Source organism: Pteropus medius, unplaced genomic scaffold, assembly GCF_902729225.1.
Source record: "Pteropus medius unplaced genomic scaffold, Ma_sr-lr_union100, whole genome shotgun sequence".
NCBI lineage: Eukaryota > Metazoa > Chordata > Mammalia > Chiroptera > Pteropodidae > Pteropus > Pteropus medius.
In genome coordinates this window covers 2621858-2639845 of record NW_024345600.1, presented here as the reverse complement: position 1 = coordinate 2639845, position 17988 = coordinate 2621858, and the positions used below count along the sequence as shown (strand labels likewise).

At 37.0% G+C, this 17988-nt stretch overlaps 2 protein-coding genes across 8 annotated transcripts in view; both read right to left on the bottom strand.

Annotated features, from left to right (window-relative positions):
• The window catches only part of NR2C1 (nuclear receptor subfamily 2 group C member 1), a 40435-nt gene extending 29960 nt beyond the window's left edge, over positions 1 to 10475 (bottom strand). For 4 of the 6 annotated variants that reach the window (XM_039874104.1, XM_039874103.1, XM_039874100.1 and 1 more), the window contains exons 1-2: positions 10337 to 10475; positions 584 to 657 (exon numbers count right to left, since the gene is read on the bottom strand). In XM_039874104.1, the coding sequence (XP_039730038.1) occupies positions 584 to 637 (54 nt within the window). In that variant the 5' untranslated portion in view covers positions 638 to 657; positions 10337 to 10475. Of the gene's footprint in view, positions 1 to 583; positions 658 to 9416; positions 9892 to 10336 lie in introns of those variants that run through there. The other 2 variants (XM_039874102.1, XM_039874101.1) reach the window with 2 other exon arrangements.
• A 5120-nt stretch (positions 10476 to 15595) lies between these two features.
• FGD6 (FYVE, RhoGEF and PH domain containing 6) overlaps positions 15596 to 17988 on the bottom strand; it is a 95609-nt gene continuing 93216 nt past the window's right edge. Inside the window, exon 21 of one of the 2 annotated variants that reach the window (XM_039874098.1) lies at positions 15596 to 16141. In XM_039874098.1, the coding sequence (XP_039730032.1) occupies positions 16105 to 16141 (37 nt within the window). In that variant the 3' untranslated portion in view covers positions 15596 to 16104. The remainder of the gene's footprint in view (positions 16142 to 17988) is intronic. The other variant, XM_039874099.1, reaches the window with a different exon arrangement.

Below are 17988 nucleotides of genomic sequence, written 5' to 3'. Positions count from 1 at the left end.
TGGGAAACACTGGTTTACCGAGTTATATACACTTTTTAAATGTTGACATTTCACATGCCATGTAGCCTCTGCAATATTCTGCTATATACTTGTGAGAGAATGACAGTGAAAAGGCAAATAACATTTTAATATTACTAAGAAAATGGTTTTGACCCTGCTGATTCTCTGAAGGAGTCCCTAGATGATACTCTGAAAACCTCAGGATTACGGTACCTCTTACTAAGGAATAGGACATAACTGTTTAAAAAACGAAGATCTGTCTACTGACATGGATCTGTTCCCACTGGCCCATTGAGACTGGCGTCAGATTTTGCACCCTCCAAAAATATTCCCTGACCAAGTCCCTATACTCGTCTATAATTCTTCATTAGTTTCTTTTCCTCTATGCTCCCACAGCACCCTATACAATTATCTATGATAGTACTTACCATATTCTATTGTGATAGTCCAATTATTTAACTATCTCTCACTAGATTACAGTTACTTTAAAGTAAGGAGTATCTTCTGTACTCCAGAATCTAGCATATACATTTGGTGTAATTAAGTTCGGTAAATCAGTGAATGAACTGTAAACTAGACATACCTCTCCCATCTGTTGTTCAATAATTTGATGTGCAATTTCTTCTATGGTTGCCATGATCTAATTGCCAAACTGTCCTGCCAAAAATAAAAAGATGGCTTTTCATAATTATACCCACAAAAACATATTTATTGAAGAATTTAGAAACGAAATTTTGATGATAGGATTTTTTTTCAAAGCAATCCAGTTAGGTGGATGGGAGTGGAAAGGAAATAAAAAAAAAAAAATTGGCCATGCACTGAGTTACTGAAGACTGGTGAAGTTTATACAAGAGTTCATAAAATTATTCTCAGCTTTTATATATTTGAAAAATATCTACCTAAAAAAACGACTAAACCAAACAATTTCACTTTTCAAAGATACTGAAGCCTAAACAGAAGAACTCTGATACAGATCAGGTGTTTATTAATTTAAACAAGGCAATCCCATCTGTAAACAAACATCACTGTAGCCATTTAACACACTTTATCAATATACTGTAAAAACTGACAAAAATAATTGCATTCATTCGGAAGATTTCTCTAGAATTTTGTGACTTCATTCGTGGCAGTTTCTTATACATTAAGGTTAATTTGAGTTTAATGTAAAACTGTCTCCAAATAAATTTGAGAGCTTGTAAGATTGAGTTGACTTTATCTTTGCTTTTTCTCCGAGACAGTCAAGAATATAAAATTTACGTCTGACTTTATATTATATAATTCAAAAATTTTCTATAATTTTAATTTCCAAATTATCTGAATTGTTTTTCCTTTGATTACTTTTATTAAAATTTTAAATGCTTCAATTAGTTCTGTTAAAAGCAATATTCAATATTTAGTTTGATTATTCAACTATCTCTCACTAGGTTGAAAAGCAATGGCCTCAACCTCTCTGGAACCAACCAAGGGGACAGTTTTGTTCCCTGGGCCTGTATGCTCTGGGCCCACGGTGGCAGTGACAACCCCGCCAACTTCTGACCCATCTTCAGGGTTAGTCTTTTCTTTTCTTGAAGGATAACACATGTTCAAAGCTGAACAGCTCTATGGGCCCATCCAGTAGAATTCCAGAGGTATGAGAGTCTTCATTCATGTCATCTGTGTCTCCTTCAATTCCAAGCTATCTGTGTCTCCTTCAATTCCAAGCTGGCAGCATTTCTGCTGGTATAAAATTCTCAAAAATCTTGTTGCCTCCCATGCAACCTATCGTGGTGCAAGCCGTCAGACAAGAGAGTCCTCTACAGATCTCTCCTGGATAACCCATCTCTATTCCTAGCTTCCGTTGAGATGGCTGATTGGATCCATAAATCACATACCCATAATCTCTTTAGCAAATGGTCGTTCAGTCACACCCTGGGTAGTCTCTCCAGAAAATGCTCGTTTTGTAATATGGATAGGCTGAGTATTTTCCAAATCTTGAAGTTCTGGTTCTATATTTCTTAATAATCCCTTCTTCAATTTATCTCCCTCCTCTCACATTTTACTGCATGCAGCAAAAGGAAGTCAGGCTGCATCTTCAACACTTTACTTAGAAATCTCCTTGGATAAATATCTAAGTTCATCACCACAAGTTCTACTTTATACAAAACACTAGGACGCAGCCAAGTTTTTGTAGTATACTTTATAACAAGGTTCGCCTTTCCTCCAGTGGTTCCAATAACATGTTCCTCATTTCCATCTGAGACAGCATCAGGAGCACCTTTAATGTTCACATCTACCAACATTCTGTTGATGACGATATGTGTATATCTCTAAGACAATGGCAGCTTTTTCCACAGCTCTCCTCTTTCCTTTCTGAACCCTCATCAGAATTGCCTTTGACATTCATATTTCTACCAACATCTCTTCAAGGCAATCCAGACTTTTCCTAGCATGCATCTCAAAACTCTTCCAGCCTCTACCCATTTTCTAATTTCAAATTTTTAGGTGTATGTAACAGCAGCACCCACTTACCAGTACCACAATCTGTATTTATCTACTAGAACTGACATAACATAGTAGCACAGGCTGGGTGGTTAAAACAACAAAAATGAACTCTCTCTCTCAATTCTGGAGGCTAAAAGTCAGAGACAAGCTGTTGGTAAGATTGGTTTCTTCTGAGACCTATCTCCTTGGCTTGTAGATGGCTGTCTTCTCTCTGTATCTTCACATGTCTACCCTCTGTCTGTGTTGCAATCTCTTATAAGGACAATAGTCTGATTGGATTAGGATGCACCCTAACGTCCACATTTTAACTCAGTTACCTCTTTAAAGGCTTCGGCTGTAAATACAGTCACATTCTGAGGTACTGGGGACCAGGATTTCAACGTACGAATTTGACGGGGGGGGAGACAATTTAGTCCATAATACTTAGGCATATCTAATAAATGTGCAAAATCTATGTAAAGAAAACTTTAAAACGCTACCTAGAGAGGGAAAACCACCTGGTAGAACACATAAGAAAATGGTTACAGTGCCTACCTTTAGGGAGAAGAAATGGAAGTTTGGAAACAGAGATTGGATGGAGACTTATTTTTCACCAAATGCTTGTTCCTTCAAAATTTTAATTACTCAAAATTTATTACCACAAAAGTCGATTAATAGTAACAAAAATAGCTTAAAGGAATCTTTAGCAGAAATCCTAAAATCGACACTAGTGTTATCAGTATATTAGACTCCAAGAAGCAACTTCATAGTGAAAACTTGGGTAAACTATTTCTATACATTATTGTTTGATGACTTAAAAGTATATAAATATACACATATAAAAGTATACAAATAGGAAGGCCTGAATTCAACTCTAAGCACTATTATACAAGCTAACAATTACACTAAGATCAACTATTGTTTTAACCAGAGACCAAAGAGTATGGGGGGTATATTCTGATATATTCTATGTATGCATGTATAGCATGCGCATGCTTAACTGTGTAGTTTGTCATTAGCAATGCTAATGGACCTGAATGTTAACATTCTTGGAACAGTGTTCTTGTGTACTGAATTCAGAGATTTTCGGATTTTTCTTTTCTGTTTAGGAAGAAAAGAGCAGGACACTGCAATGGATTCTTAACCTGTTTTGGAGTTATAAAATCCTTAGAGAATCTGACTAAAGCTACACACCATCCTCAGGAAAATATACACATAATATATATTTGGTGAATTCCATTTTGTGATCCAATGCATCAATTTTCTACTTCTCGCTATAGAAACCCTCTGCACTACACTACAGTAGTCTAGTGCTTCTTTTTGTTTTGTAGACTCATATAATCCAAATTGTATAGCAAAAGAATGCTCAGGGAAAGTTTTACTTCAATGATCATATACACCTCAATTTGTGGTGAGCAAAACAAGAATGAGAGGAATCTGGGAAACACATTTGACCAGAAAGGCAGACTAAGAACCACCTTTCCCCTCTGGACTCCTCTCCAACTAAACATATCTTCCACTGCGACCTTAAACTATCATATCCTACTTTGTAAAGTCTGTTAGGTGTCTGTCAAGTCAGCTCATCATTTTAAGATTCAAATTAGGAAGGCAGAGACACAGTGATATAAAGTCAAATCTATAATCCTATTTTCATCATATTTTCATATTTTACCTACCTCTCTCATGAAACTATACAGAAATCTATAATCCTATTTTCATATTTTACCTCTCTCATGAAACTATACAGAAATATATTTAGATGTTATATCCATGAAATAAACATATCCATGAAATAATTAAACTATATCATAAGTCTTATTTATTTCAAAAAAATTTTCACCATTTGTAAAATGAAGGAGACTATCTCAATTAATTACAAATCCTATCTACTTATTAAGTCCTACTAAACTCCAAAAATTTCCACAGGTTAGTATTATTCCCTTTGATAGAAAAAATTACTAGTAAGGTGGAAATGATAAAAACTGGTGAGAATAAAATAGGTATTTGGTATGAAATCAAGTATTTATTAGAGTGTCTTAGTCACTTTGGTTGTGATAACAAATCAATAACTGCTAGTTTAAGTAAAAACAATAGGGAAGAGAGCAGGGGAACAGAGGGCTATACTCCGCGGGAACTACAAAAGAGCTGACCGGGGCTTATTTCCAACTTTGTAGAAAAGCACCAGGAGAGGAAATTCCAATTTTAAATTCTTGATAATGGATTCTGATTGGCCTAGCTTAAGTTGTGTGCTCATCTCTCAGATTAATCATTGTACGTGGGACAGGAAGAGAGAAAGATTAATATGACTGGCAGTTTTTTGTTTTTTTTTTTGAAAGGCCTATTTATCAAAAGACAGGGACTAGCACAGACATGCCTACTGATATAATCATCATGAGCCAGGGCACCACTCCAATTTGCTTCTACTATTGATACATGAAACTCTTCAACCAGAAGTCCACTGAACACTACCAAGCTACTTAAAAAAATTTAGTTCAGCATTAACTCTGATTTTCCGCAATCAGTTGGAGAAATCTCAAACAAACAAACAAATAAACAAACAAACAAAACCCCTTATTTTTGTAAGAGACTATATCAAGAAGTTTACTCTGGCTACTTCCAAATTAAAGTCCTAATTTCTTGCTTTGTCAGTTCTTCAGTAAATGACAAATTTAGTTTTAAAGCCATGTTGTTTTAAATAACCTCCAAAGATTCTAGAGAATTCACAAAACAAAATTAATTTTGATGAATTTTTTCAAGCATACCATAAACATACTAAAAACATTATTTTTTTTTTCTTAAGTTGGTAAAAATAGACATAAGGATTAAGGTCAAGGCAGCCTTGCAATCTTCAGCATTAAAAAGTTGAGGCTTGGAATCTTTTAAGGACTGGAGGGACTTTTACTTTCTCGTGAAATCAAAAGACATTAGGGATTACCAGTTACAGAATCTTCTCAATAGGAAAGGCCGACTGACAGTTTTTAAAAAATCAAATAACGTTTGTTATCAGTCCAGATTTTATTCCCAGCTTGAAAGGAAAGCTGAAAAAATGGGAGGCTCATGAAGGAGAATTCAGTAACAGAGAAAAGAGATATATAGTCTTAAAGAAAATTAATTTTAAAAGGAATCATTATTAACAAAGTATTTTAAAAAATAGGCAAATGAGCAAGAAACAATCTATGTATCTTGCACATACACATATAACAACAGAGACATCTCAAAGGTACTGCTAATGTTGTCCTCTGAAGGGGAACTGCTTATCCCACAGCAAAAACTCTTCCTTTTAGATTCCTGTAAGACAATTACATCATAGTTTCTAATGATTTTATTAGCGTCATTCATTAATTTCTGTCCCAATGCCATTTTCACTGATGATTTTGGCAGTGTTGTCCCTTTCCTGCCATCAACATGGGTTAGTTCAGTGTCCATAAGGACAACCCAAACTGTAAGCAATCCAGTCTCCAAGTTTCTTGACCTCAAAATCCAACAACATCCACCTTATTGCTACTTTAATATTTTGCTGCCAGACTGATCTAACATGTATATTACGACACCTCTTAATATTCATTGAAGCCTTCTATCTTCAGGATGAGGTGGCATTTGCTAAACCATATATTCTAGCTATACACATCACTGTTATTCCTTGAATAGTATGGTATATCATGCTTTTGTGTCTTTGCTAATAGCTTCTCTCTACCACAAATGCCACAGAATCACTAGATCAATATGTTTGTTTTCCAACAATAAATGTACCTTCAAAAAAAGTGAGACAAAACAGGCATTCTTTACATATTGCTAACTGAAGTCTAAAATGTTATAACCTTCCTAGAAAAATAATTTGTCAATGTGCACCTCCAACTGATGGCAAAAATTGGAGTCAATGCCGAATTAAATTTTTCTGAGTAGCTTAGTAGTGTTCAGTGGACTTCTGGTTGAAGAGTTTTGTGTATCAATAGTAGAAGCAAATTGGAGTGGTTGCCTGGCACATGATGATTAGTCTCCGTCTTTTGGTAAATAGGCCTTTTTAAAAAGAAAAAAGAAAAACAGAAACTGCCAATCATATTAACCTTAAAAATATTCATATTCATTGACTCAATTATTCAATATACTTCCATTCAACAAACACTTGCATGCTTACTAAGGTCAGGCATTTTTCTAAGTGTTAGGGAGACAGTAGAGAATATTAAAACAAACTTCCCTTTGTGAAGTTTACATTTTGGTGGGGTGAACAGACAACAAACAAAATATACAATATCAACAAAATGTAAAAAGTGGAATGGAGAAAAAGAGAGTAGGGACTAGTGATAGAAAATGCTGGGGGCGGTGGGGAGGACTGCATTTTTGAATAAGAGATCAGAGATGGCCTTACTGTGAAGGTGACATTTTAGCAAACACAAAAGTTTGTGCAAAAAAATTCTCATTAAAATCATGTATAAGAAAAATGCTTAATGATGAAGAGAACATGCTTATGACAAACTAAATGCAAAGATCAAGAAACAAAATTTTACTTACAAGTGACTTTAAGAAAAACACACAAGGATTAAAAATAAACATTCTCAAATGAATGTGTGACTTTCTAACAGTGACTATGTGAAGATTTACAGGCCACGTATTTTCTTCTTGCCTTCTGAATGGGTATCAACTATTGCAATGAGAAAAGTAAGCATTCCCTTCTCTGTGGCCCACTATATATCGTGTGCCTATTTATCTTCTAAAGCACCCTGCCCTTATTTGCATAGCTTTTCAATGAACTAATTTTTTCAGTGAACTTCTAATGTTTAACAGTACCTAGTATTCACTCATTAAGTATTTACTGAAACATACTTAACAGGCACTGTGAGACTTTGAGACTTGACAGTGAACAAGACAGAAAAGATCTCTGCTCCATGGAGTTTTATTTTAATGAGAAAACAAATTTTTAAAAATTACCATGTATTAAATGCTATGGAGGAGTGACAAAGAGAAAAACAGAGAACTAGAGGGAAGGAGTTTATACATAGGTAGTAGAGAGAGCTAAGCCTCAGGTCAATAAATCAAGAGTTCCAATCCCATTTTTACTACTTACTAAATGACATGTCAGTCACTTACACTGATGCTGTTTCCTCAAAAAAGGAAACGGTTTAATACAATCTATTGTATTGAAAATTGTAAAAATTCAATGTGAGTCAAAATATCTATACCAATGGCTAACAGTTTCTTACAAGTAACAGGTAGCCATCCCTGAAAGTTAGCTGAATAAGCAAAGTGCTCTATAAAAGAAAAGTAGCACGACCATCACACAGGAGAGGGGGAGTCTGAGAAAACCTTATGGAAGAGACATCTGAACTACGCATTGAAGGATATGTATTTTTACCAGCCTGAGGGACAAAGCAAAAAGCATGAGGATGTAGCCTTTACTACTCCAGAGCTAGTTCACACACACACACAGTTCTATATTCTTGCCCTTGATTTTTTTCACACATTTACCTCGATCTCATTTCTACATACCTTCCCCACAGAAAAATAGTAGCATCAGATGACGCCATCCTTCTTCCATTCAGATTCAAACTTTTAAGTCTGTGCCCTTTAGCTACATCAGATACAGTTCATTTTCTTTTCTCATTCTTTCCCTCCATTCTTTCCCCACTAGTCCCACTCCCATTAACTGAATGTAGATTGTTGTCATCCAAAGCAATATTTTGTAAACTTTGTGTTGTGAACCACTTATAGATGGGGAAATTTGTCAGATTATTTTTTAAAGAAAAATAGAATAGAAAATAGTACATCAGGTATAGTGAGTATAAGAACAGTCTCACGAGGACTTGATTTTAATTTAATGTGTGGCCATGACTGGGTCATGATGCAAATCGTATTTTTTTTCTGTGCGGTGTAGTCAAAAAAAGTTTAAAAATGTAACATAAAACAATGATTCTCCTTCCCCGCCCCCGGTGGGGTAGGTGGAACATATCTGAAAATTTGATGGAAGTTAAGGTTTCTCTCACCAGAAAACACAAGCTCACATTCACACTACAAATGATGGTATATGCTGAATTTCAAGGGGTTCGTAAGTTCTCCTATGGCCAGTCCAAGGCTTTCAAGTTAAGAACTTTATTGGTAAAATTTCAGCTACTGCCAGAATTGAGTTTCCTGAATGTATATTTAATACACAAAACTTTGTTTATGTGAAAGGCCCTTAGAAGGAAAGAACCATGTTTGCATACATTGGGAGTCCTAAGAAGGCAAGTTGTCAGCAGCTTTGATAAGCAGCACTATCTCAGGATGCTTATAAAACTGAACCAAAACTGTGTTCACCTGCTTCATAACCATCGACGTATCTTTAATGGTCAAAGAATAAAGTTTCGGTCCTTCTCCTGATTTTTTTTCAATATTTATTAAGTCCCTATAACATGCCTAGCACTGTGGCCACAAAGGAGAGTTCCTCTACAGACTGACTTCATCTTCTCATTTTATCTATCACTTCCAAGAACGGTCTCTCTTCAGGTCGAACTGGGATGCTCTTTATTTCCTGATATAGTATTTCAAGCTCCTCCTCCCTCATTTAAATTGTACCTGACCTTTAAGACCGTATGCACAATTATATGTAAAGGTGCATTTTTCTAGAAGGCTAGTCCATGGCTTTCATAAAAGATTTTAAGGTTGCAGAGGGTCCTATAATGCAAAAAAAAGGTAATAATTATGTTTATACTACTAATTCTTTATCCTATGCTGTTTCGTTTGTCTTTTCTATTTCCCAAGAGTAAGAATTACACTCTTTATGTGCAGACACACACACAGTAGTTATTTTGGAAATGTTTGCTGCCTTTGCCTCCTTCAAAACCCTTTCCAAAAGAATGACACACTCCTACAAAGAATGATATTACATTTCATGTGATCCACATTTTTTATAAGGCTAGAAAGATATTTTACATCTATCATTTGGACATATAAGCAAAATTTTAAAACAATAACTGTGTACTAACCAACCAACTACAAAGCAGACATCGTTCAAACACATCAAAGTCCAAGGCCCACTCGCTGATTCCAGAGGCACAAAAACCCCCAAAGGCCTTACTTTCACGTCTTTTTGCTTTTCCTTTCCAGTTATTTATTTTTTTAAAAAACAGGCTGACCTACTTAGTGAAGGTTATGAGACAACTTGGCAACATTTGTAATTCATAAAACGGTATCTGCAGGAGTTAGAGGCAGAGTTCCTTAACAAAAGAGGTACTGGAAGCTTGGCCATGCCCAGTGCAGTGAGGTCCCCGGGCCGTTACATTTAATTTCTCAAAAGATACAGGTCTGAAGGCAGCGGCTACTCTCGCCCCGTCTGTAGTGAAAGTGGAGGGCGTTATTCCGTCCATCCCGTGTAAACACGAGAATGAGAAAGGTACCCTCCGTGAAAGGGGTTCGGGCCTCGGCTCGCGGCCACCCGAGGCGGGGGCCGGCCGCCGCCGCGTCCCGGGAAGCCAGCCCACCGTGCGCCGCTCGCCGAGGCGGGGGGAGCCGCGGCGGCGCCCAGACGGAAGCTTTTCCTGTAGGTGAAAGGTCAGAGGCGCCGCAGGAGAGGCTGCCGTGCGCGCCGGGCAGCTCGCGGACTTCCCTCCGGTGCCGCGCCACCCTGCCCCGCTCCGGGCCCCGGCTCCGGGCCCCGGCTCCGGGCCCCGGCCCCGGCCCGTTTCGGAGCCCCGCGCATTCGGCCCCGCCGCTTCGGCCACTCTCCGCGCTCCCAGCCCAACCCGAGCAGCCCGCCGCGGCGCTGCCACTCGGGCCGACGCTGCCGACCGAAGCCCGCAGGCTGTTGGGAGGGCTGGGGGTGCGGTCGGTTGGCGGTTGGGAGCGGGGGACACCCGGCCCCCCGTCCGGGGCGCGGCCGCTCTTCTCCGCACCCGGCACTTCTTACCGGCGCTTCTCCGCCGAGCTACGTCCTGCGCCGGGCGTGGACCGGACGGTCCCGCTGCAGCGGCTAGCGGGGGGCTCCGGGAGGAGACAGGTTGGAGAGAGCTGAAGGGGATGGGTGAAGGAGGGGAGGGGGGGACTGGGAGCTTTCTGGGTTTGTGTATTTGGGGGGGTCAGAGTTCGTGACCTCTCTCTCGTCTCCGAAGTGCGCGCTCCCGTCCGCGCTTGCGCATGAGTGGTGTGGAAAAGCGGCGAGAGGAGGTCGTGACGTTCCCTGGGTGGAGGGATGAGACGACCGAGCCTCTCAAAGTCGACTGTCCCCTATTGGCGAGGAGGGAGACTGCCCCGCCATTGCTGCATGTCATGGTCAAGGACTTCTGGAAGTCGCGTGCCCTTAGGTCGTTAAAGTTTTGCGACGTTTCAGATTTCAGTAACAATAGATAACCTCATCAATTTTAGACAGTCCGGTTTCTAATTTGTGGAAAACCGGGCTCTCTTATAGGCTCTTACCTTAGACTAAGGTTTATTAGAGGACTAAGAAGTCTGGGTATATCCCAATAAGGTATTTAAAATTCCCTTTAACAAAACAAGCTAGGGTAGAATAGTGTATAGTAAGGCAAAGTTTTACTTACCAACTCTTGTAAGTAAATAGGTATAATGACTAACGAGCAGGAATAGAATCATTTAGGACATAAACTTCTGGAAGGCTGCTGTTTTTGTTCAGTGATGTATTCCCAAGCCTATAGGACAGTGCCTGGTGGTCAGTAAAGATTTGTGAAATGAAGAGGCGCTGATGGAACATCACATTCTGACAGTGACCGCCTGTGGCACCTAGGTGTGACAGGAAGAGCTGCCCTGTGTGCAAAGCATTGTGTGCTTTAGACTTCATGAGAAGGGGGTCCTCGAAATTTCTTTAGTATTGATTACACTAGAAAAGCAGTTATGGATTCAGGCCAGAAACTCAACTGAGGAAAAACAAAGGTGCATCGAAGACATTTCCTTTGTCATTTCCATCTAGAACTAGGCAGGGCACAGAAAAAGGGCATGCAACACTCCCTAACAAGTGGAAATATGCTTTATGCTTCATTCTCTATAAGTCCCCTCTTCCTTTTAGTATCATTTGTTCTGTTCTACACCCCCCCCAAATCCGTAAGATGGTCCCAAAAGTGAAAGCTAAGAAAGTCTATTTTAGGTCCAATGGGAAAAAAGGCAATCTGAGATCTTTTCTCTATTCTCAGTACATAATATGCATGTTTATAGTGATGCTTGTGGTTACGACATCCAATTAATTCACTTAAGTCACAATAAGTTGACTTATTAAAATTTGGAAGTAGAAGCCATTTTGGGAATGTCATTTGTGAGTGAAGAAGAGTATCCCCTAACTATGCTTCAGGAAAACAGGGCAGTGTGGTTTGTCCTTAAATGTAACTCTTAAAAAAATATGGTTTAAAAGACATCATCACACCAAAAGTAGATACAAATTTATTTTGTATAAATATAGTACATATTAACATTATTTACAATGCTAACAATTTATAAAGGATCTATCTATATGGACAATAAAATACAAACTATTATCACTTTAAGTAAAAAGTTTCTAGAAATTCATAAGTCATTTTAAAAAACAATAGCATTTCAAGATTGGTTCTTAAGATGGGATGACCAACTCATATAAAAGAAAAGGCTGCCTTCCCTTCATGCCTCACCTCCATCCCTCCTGCACCCCCAGCAAAAAAAAAAAAAGTTTGACATTGAGGCTTTTTGAAAATTTACTACTTCCTTTATCTTTGGAAAAAAACTACTAGAAATTATCTATTAAAGGGGGAAATAGTTACAGATAAAATTTTCCTTTAGAAAATAATATTAAAAGTGGCATAGGCTCCAAAATATTTGTGTCTTGGAGGCACTCAAAAAAAAAAAAATCACAAGGGATCCACTTGAAGTAATTTAGTTCACCAAACAAATACTAAGTACCCAATGCATCGCTCTGCCAGATGCTGAGGGGGAAATCTCAAATGAAAAAGCTACAGTTGCTGTCCTCAAGAATAGAATGTGATAAGCACTATAGGAAAGTTTGTTTAGGAGGAAAGACCAGATCTAGTCTGAAAGAAAAGGGGAGGGAAGGACTAAGATCAGCTTCACAAAGAAGTCTTGGATAAACAGAAATAGGGGTGGAGAAGGGTGAAAAAAAAGAAAATTGAACAGAAATTTTGAGGTTGGCTGGAGTGTATAATAACTGAGGAAAAGTGTTCTATGCCAAGACACTGGGAAGCCAATGAAGGCTGTCAAAAGCAGGGATGAAACTAGAGCTGTGCTTCAGAAGATGGCTCTGGCCATGTTTAAAATGGGGCCATGCAGAGAAGGCATTGGAGTTAGAAGAAAAGTTATTCCAGTCACTGGGAAGAGGTAACAAGGATTTGAGCCAGGGCGATGAATATGGAAAATATACAAGAGCAATTGCAGAGGGTCCTGTTGAGATTTGGAGGCAGATTCTGGAATCTAGAATGGTGTTTTTCCATTATAGAAGAAAATAAACAGATCTGAATGAAAAGAAAGTAAGTTGAGTTTTAGTGATGTAAAGTTTAAAATGTTTAAGGACTCATGTGTAGATGTCCAACAGGTAGGTGCAATAATGGCCTTGCAGGATGGTGGAAAGAGTAGGTCTAAGCTCTGAGTTATAATTAGGGCATTTGGGGAGGCTGTGTTTGAGTTGTACATGACAAGAATCACTTGTCTTCACTTGTAGAAGAAACAAATATTCAAATAATATACAACAAATATTTTCTAAAAGATACAAGGTAGGTATTTTATGAGAAACTGATATATTAGACACAGCATCTGCATTCAAGGAGTGTACAGTATAAGAAAAAATAGGATTTGCTTCTCTGGAAGTCCCTGTGACTACATTTGACTACTACAGTGGATTTCAAACTTCAAAAACAGGTACAATGAAAGCACATTCCGAGACATATCAACATATGCTGTGATAACATTTACATTTTAACTCAATTACTAAATAGCAGGCTCTTTCTATTTCTGGATATAGTCTGCCAACCAAACATAATATACACATTTGGCTAACAAAACTGTACCTTAAAGTTGTCTTCTTCACTTAGCTGTGTCATTATAACTTTATATTAAACAAAGGTTGCTCTGATGATCTTATTTTAAGAAATGCTACTACATACTCAAAGAAATCAAGCTTTTGGTTTGAAGAAGAGAGAATTAAGTATCTTGGGCAAAAGACAATAGGAGGATACCCGGTATATTAGGGAACAGGGGAAAAGAGGTTGAAGATTGTTCAGAAACATGGGTAAAATTCAGATAACCTTTCTCATTTTCCTAGGGCTCTGGTTGGGTCCTCTACATTTACAGCTGCCGCAGACAAAGGAGGAACACTGGTTGGGGACACACACTGAGAACACCAGCCTTCCCCTAGTTTAACCTGGCATCTCTTGTATAGGTTACTTTCATCATCCTATTGGGCTTAGCTTTATTGCTGCTCTTCTTTCTCCTCACGAATAAAAGGAGTTACTGAAAAGGGTTTGATGTAAGCATGTGTATCAGTGTAATATATACAGCATTCTTGGGATCTAGGTACTATTTATACTTACAGAACATACCCAATAATACCTTTCTATTCTCTAAAATGTTAGCTATCAAGAGATATTTTTCAAAGTAGCTATACAACATAATGTATATATATAATTAGGTTTCTCAGCTGACACTGAATGAGCCAGGTTAAATAATTGATCAGCTTTAGTAAGTTATGAGGATTGATAAGGGGGAAAGGGAATGTAATACAATTCCACATTTAAAACATCTTTATGGGAGTGGGTAACCTAATAGCTTCCTCAAAAAGCTATATTTTATATTTTTCAAAACTCCTTATGGGGCTAAGCCAGTAGCTAGTACAACCATAAATGAGCTTCACATGAAGTTAGGAGAACTACTAGGAGTTTGTGCAGTGTTTCTTCTATTCAGATTTATAACTGGCTCTTGATCCAGCTAGCTGTTGGAAGATAGAATAGCCTAGCCGATATTTTGTAAGACTCTGAAGTTTAAAGCAAATCTTGTAGTTAGAAGGTTAAGAGCTCAAGAGGAGGGGAAAAGAACTCCAAATAACTTATTGTTTTGCGAAGTGCTGGACGCAATGATGTAGAAGGAAACACTTTATAAAGTATACCCTTGGTCTCCAAAAAGGATATACTAAAAACTGCAGGGATTTAAACATGGAAGCCTTATTTATGCTATCTTAATTAAAATTAATGAGCTGCAAAGAAGTATTAGCTTACCTACAGTAGCAGAAACACTTGGGAGATAGCATTTGAGGACTGTGTGAGGTTGCAACAGGGTTTAAAATGATTCCGTAGCAAGCAGGAGCCAGAAAAAAAAACTACAGCAGCCAACTCTAGATTTAATATGGACTCTGGTGCTGCAACAACATTCAAAAGGCTTCAGAAAGGCACTCAGTAATTCTCTTGGCAATCATAAATATCACACTGAATTAGGAAATCCCTTATGTAAAAGAGGAAAATTCTTATGTCCTTTAATGAAATATTCTATGGATAACCTTACCTTTTAAAATAATTTATATTTAGTTTAAACTCAGTCAATAAATGTATATTAAGAACATCAAGAATGACTTTAATTATAGTGTTAATTTCACTTTTCTTCTCTGAATAATTTTATTTACAAAGTAGTTCCTCTGTTAATAAGTGCACCAGAATTATGAATATAAACTTTCCCTAATGAAGTGTACAATTGGTTAAAGAAATAAAGGACTTTTTAAAAATTACTAGGGAAGACAACACAAAGTGGTATTAAAAAACCTTTAAAAAGAATACTATACAATTCAGTTAATACTGGCTTAAAATTTGTGCTTTTTTGATATGGTAATTCCAGTTCATTTTTTAAAGCACAATATTATAGGAAATGAAACATTCTTTTAAGATATAAATACCACCATTGACTTGGGCTCAGAACACAATAGCAAGAAATTATATAATACTTGCCATAGTTGGTTTTTTAAAAAAGATCAGGCTTAATGTAAAAGCTATGGAGTTGATTATTTGTGTTCCTCTGCAAATGAAATATCCTTTCCTACTCACAGTTCAGTTAAATAAAAACTTGGGTTCTACCCCTTTGCTATAATTCCTTGATGCTGTAACATTATCTCATGCCAAAAGAGGTACAGTAGAAATAGGTTAGATAATTTACTGGAATTCATTTCACAGTTACTGAGGTAGAAGTTGGCCATGTGTTTTTCCATTAAAAGATACAAAACTTCATCTTAGTTTATTGATTCAAAGACATGCACTATTGTTATCAGCAGTTTTAGAATAATAATTTCTAAACCAAACACTGCATGGAAACTTGCTCCTTGATGTGTGTTTTTTATTTACAAAGACTTGCCACTCGTGAGAATGTTATTACAATGTAACACTATAAAACACATTAAGAAAACAATGGACTATACGATATTAAGATACGTTTTCCGGTTTCTAATGAAAAGGTACTTTAGAATTCAGTGTGAATTTCAGAAACAGCTCTATTAAGTAAACATCAAAATTTTAATAAATAACATACATGAAAAAACAAACGTTTAAAAAAAATTACCTTATACCTAACAAAATAATTTCTTCTACTTGATGAAGATTTTGGCTGGATTTATCTTGGCAGTGTTCATTTACAAAATTTTTGTACTGCATTTACTCCATTATGATGAAATTCAACCCTTTTGGAATCACAGAAGAGATGAAACCAATAGTGCTACAATATTGTGCCTTCCTGAAATGCTTCTATCCACCTATTAGTAAGAGAAATTTGTTAGATTTGTAAATATAATCATCCTATGTGTTAAGACAATATAGATAATAGCTGTGCCTGTGAATCCAATTACCCTAACAGTATATTTAAGATTTTTCCTATAGCAAACTAGAATTCTGTTTATATGAAACTATCCTTTATTTGGTAATTTGGCCAAAAATATGGCCTGAAAAGTGTATTGCTTATTTCTCTGAGGCATGAGGAAGGGGCCATTTCATGGAAAAGCTCTATGAAGTCCCAATGATCTCATTTAACTGGTTTTGGAAGTGGAAATATCTTCAGAGGCCTCTATTTCAACCCTCTTTCTGCTTTTAGGGACAGTAGCTCTCTCTCTGTCTGCTCCCTTAACCAGAGATCCCTCAGGCATCCATAGTATAGACCTGTACTAAAATTTTCAGTGATAGGGAATCTAGCATTTAATCTACCTCCAGGCGATCGAAATTTTGCATGCAATATAAAAGTGCCTCACAGTTTCACACACGTCTTTCCAAAATCCTTTAGTCTCAAAGTTTTATCTGACAATACACTCAGCTGCAATTATCCAGAGGACACTTGGAGGTAGTACTTCCCCACTAGTGTAACTGTTTCTGAACTTACTAGGAACATTTGAAGTCACTCAATTTAATTAGTAAAAACAGCCTATAACAGATTTGGTTCATATTTGAAGAACAGAATTTCAAAAATTTAAATTTAAAATGCAAATGGCATATAAATTATACCATAAGAAGGCTTTTAAAAAGCCCAAATTTTCCTTTGAAATGAACCCATTTGAATATTCTGTAATGTGCAAAAAAGCAACCCATTTGATATTAATAACCTTAAAGAGAAACTTACAATTTAGCCTGTATTAATAATTACAAGTAAGCTGATTCCCTTCACTTAACTACATTTAATTCTATCTTTCTAGCTTTCAACTTAAAAATATAAGCAAAAGATGTATATTCAAAAGCAGTAACGTTTATCAGTTTGCTGATGAATACAGATGCAAATGATGAGAAGTATAATATCTAACAGAAAATTAGGGCAATTATTATTTTATCTAAGTAATTTTTACAGAAAAAAATAGTTAAGTGACATAATTTAAAAATATTTTTCAGTACCCAAAAGGAATTATTTGGAGTAATAGCTATACAGGGCTGGATATCCTAACACAGACTGGAAACAATAAGTCTTAAAGACTGTAACATTGCACCTGACATATGTAATTCTGGTAATTCTAACTGCCTTAAGAAATGACAAATCTTGCTTACTTAAAGCAGTCTTTTTTTTCCCCTTCTTTTTGCACTTTTAAGCCTATTCAGAAATCATGAGCACCTTTTAATGAAAACAAAAATGTGTATTTTACAAAGCCAAAATAAAAATAAAATGGAAAAGGTGAACTGAATGAACTGTTTTGTTCAGAAAAGACCTCGATTTCAGAGAGATGCTTCTCTGTTAAGCAACCTCATGACATCTAAATAAATATTCTTGTTGGAATTTTGAAGAGACTTGTTTCAGCCTTTACCCATCTAAAATATCTATTTCCTTCTACTCATCACTGGAAACAGCATGGGAGCCTCTTAATATGTTTGACCTTTATCCCAAAGAAGTAAGTTAGCAGGCAGCTGTTTAAACTCCTGCTGTTCCCTGGCACAATGGAATCATTGGATTGCCAAATCCTGGAATGTTTCAAGAGAAGATTCTTACCCTCACTGAAGGAGAGGTCAAATACCTCAGCTTCCCTTCCTTTCAGCAGAGCAGCATCATGCTGCTTCCTCAGAGGTCATATGTACGTAAAATATTTTGGACAGAACTACCTATTTTCTTTCCCCTTGCGCCTCCTGAAAA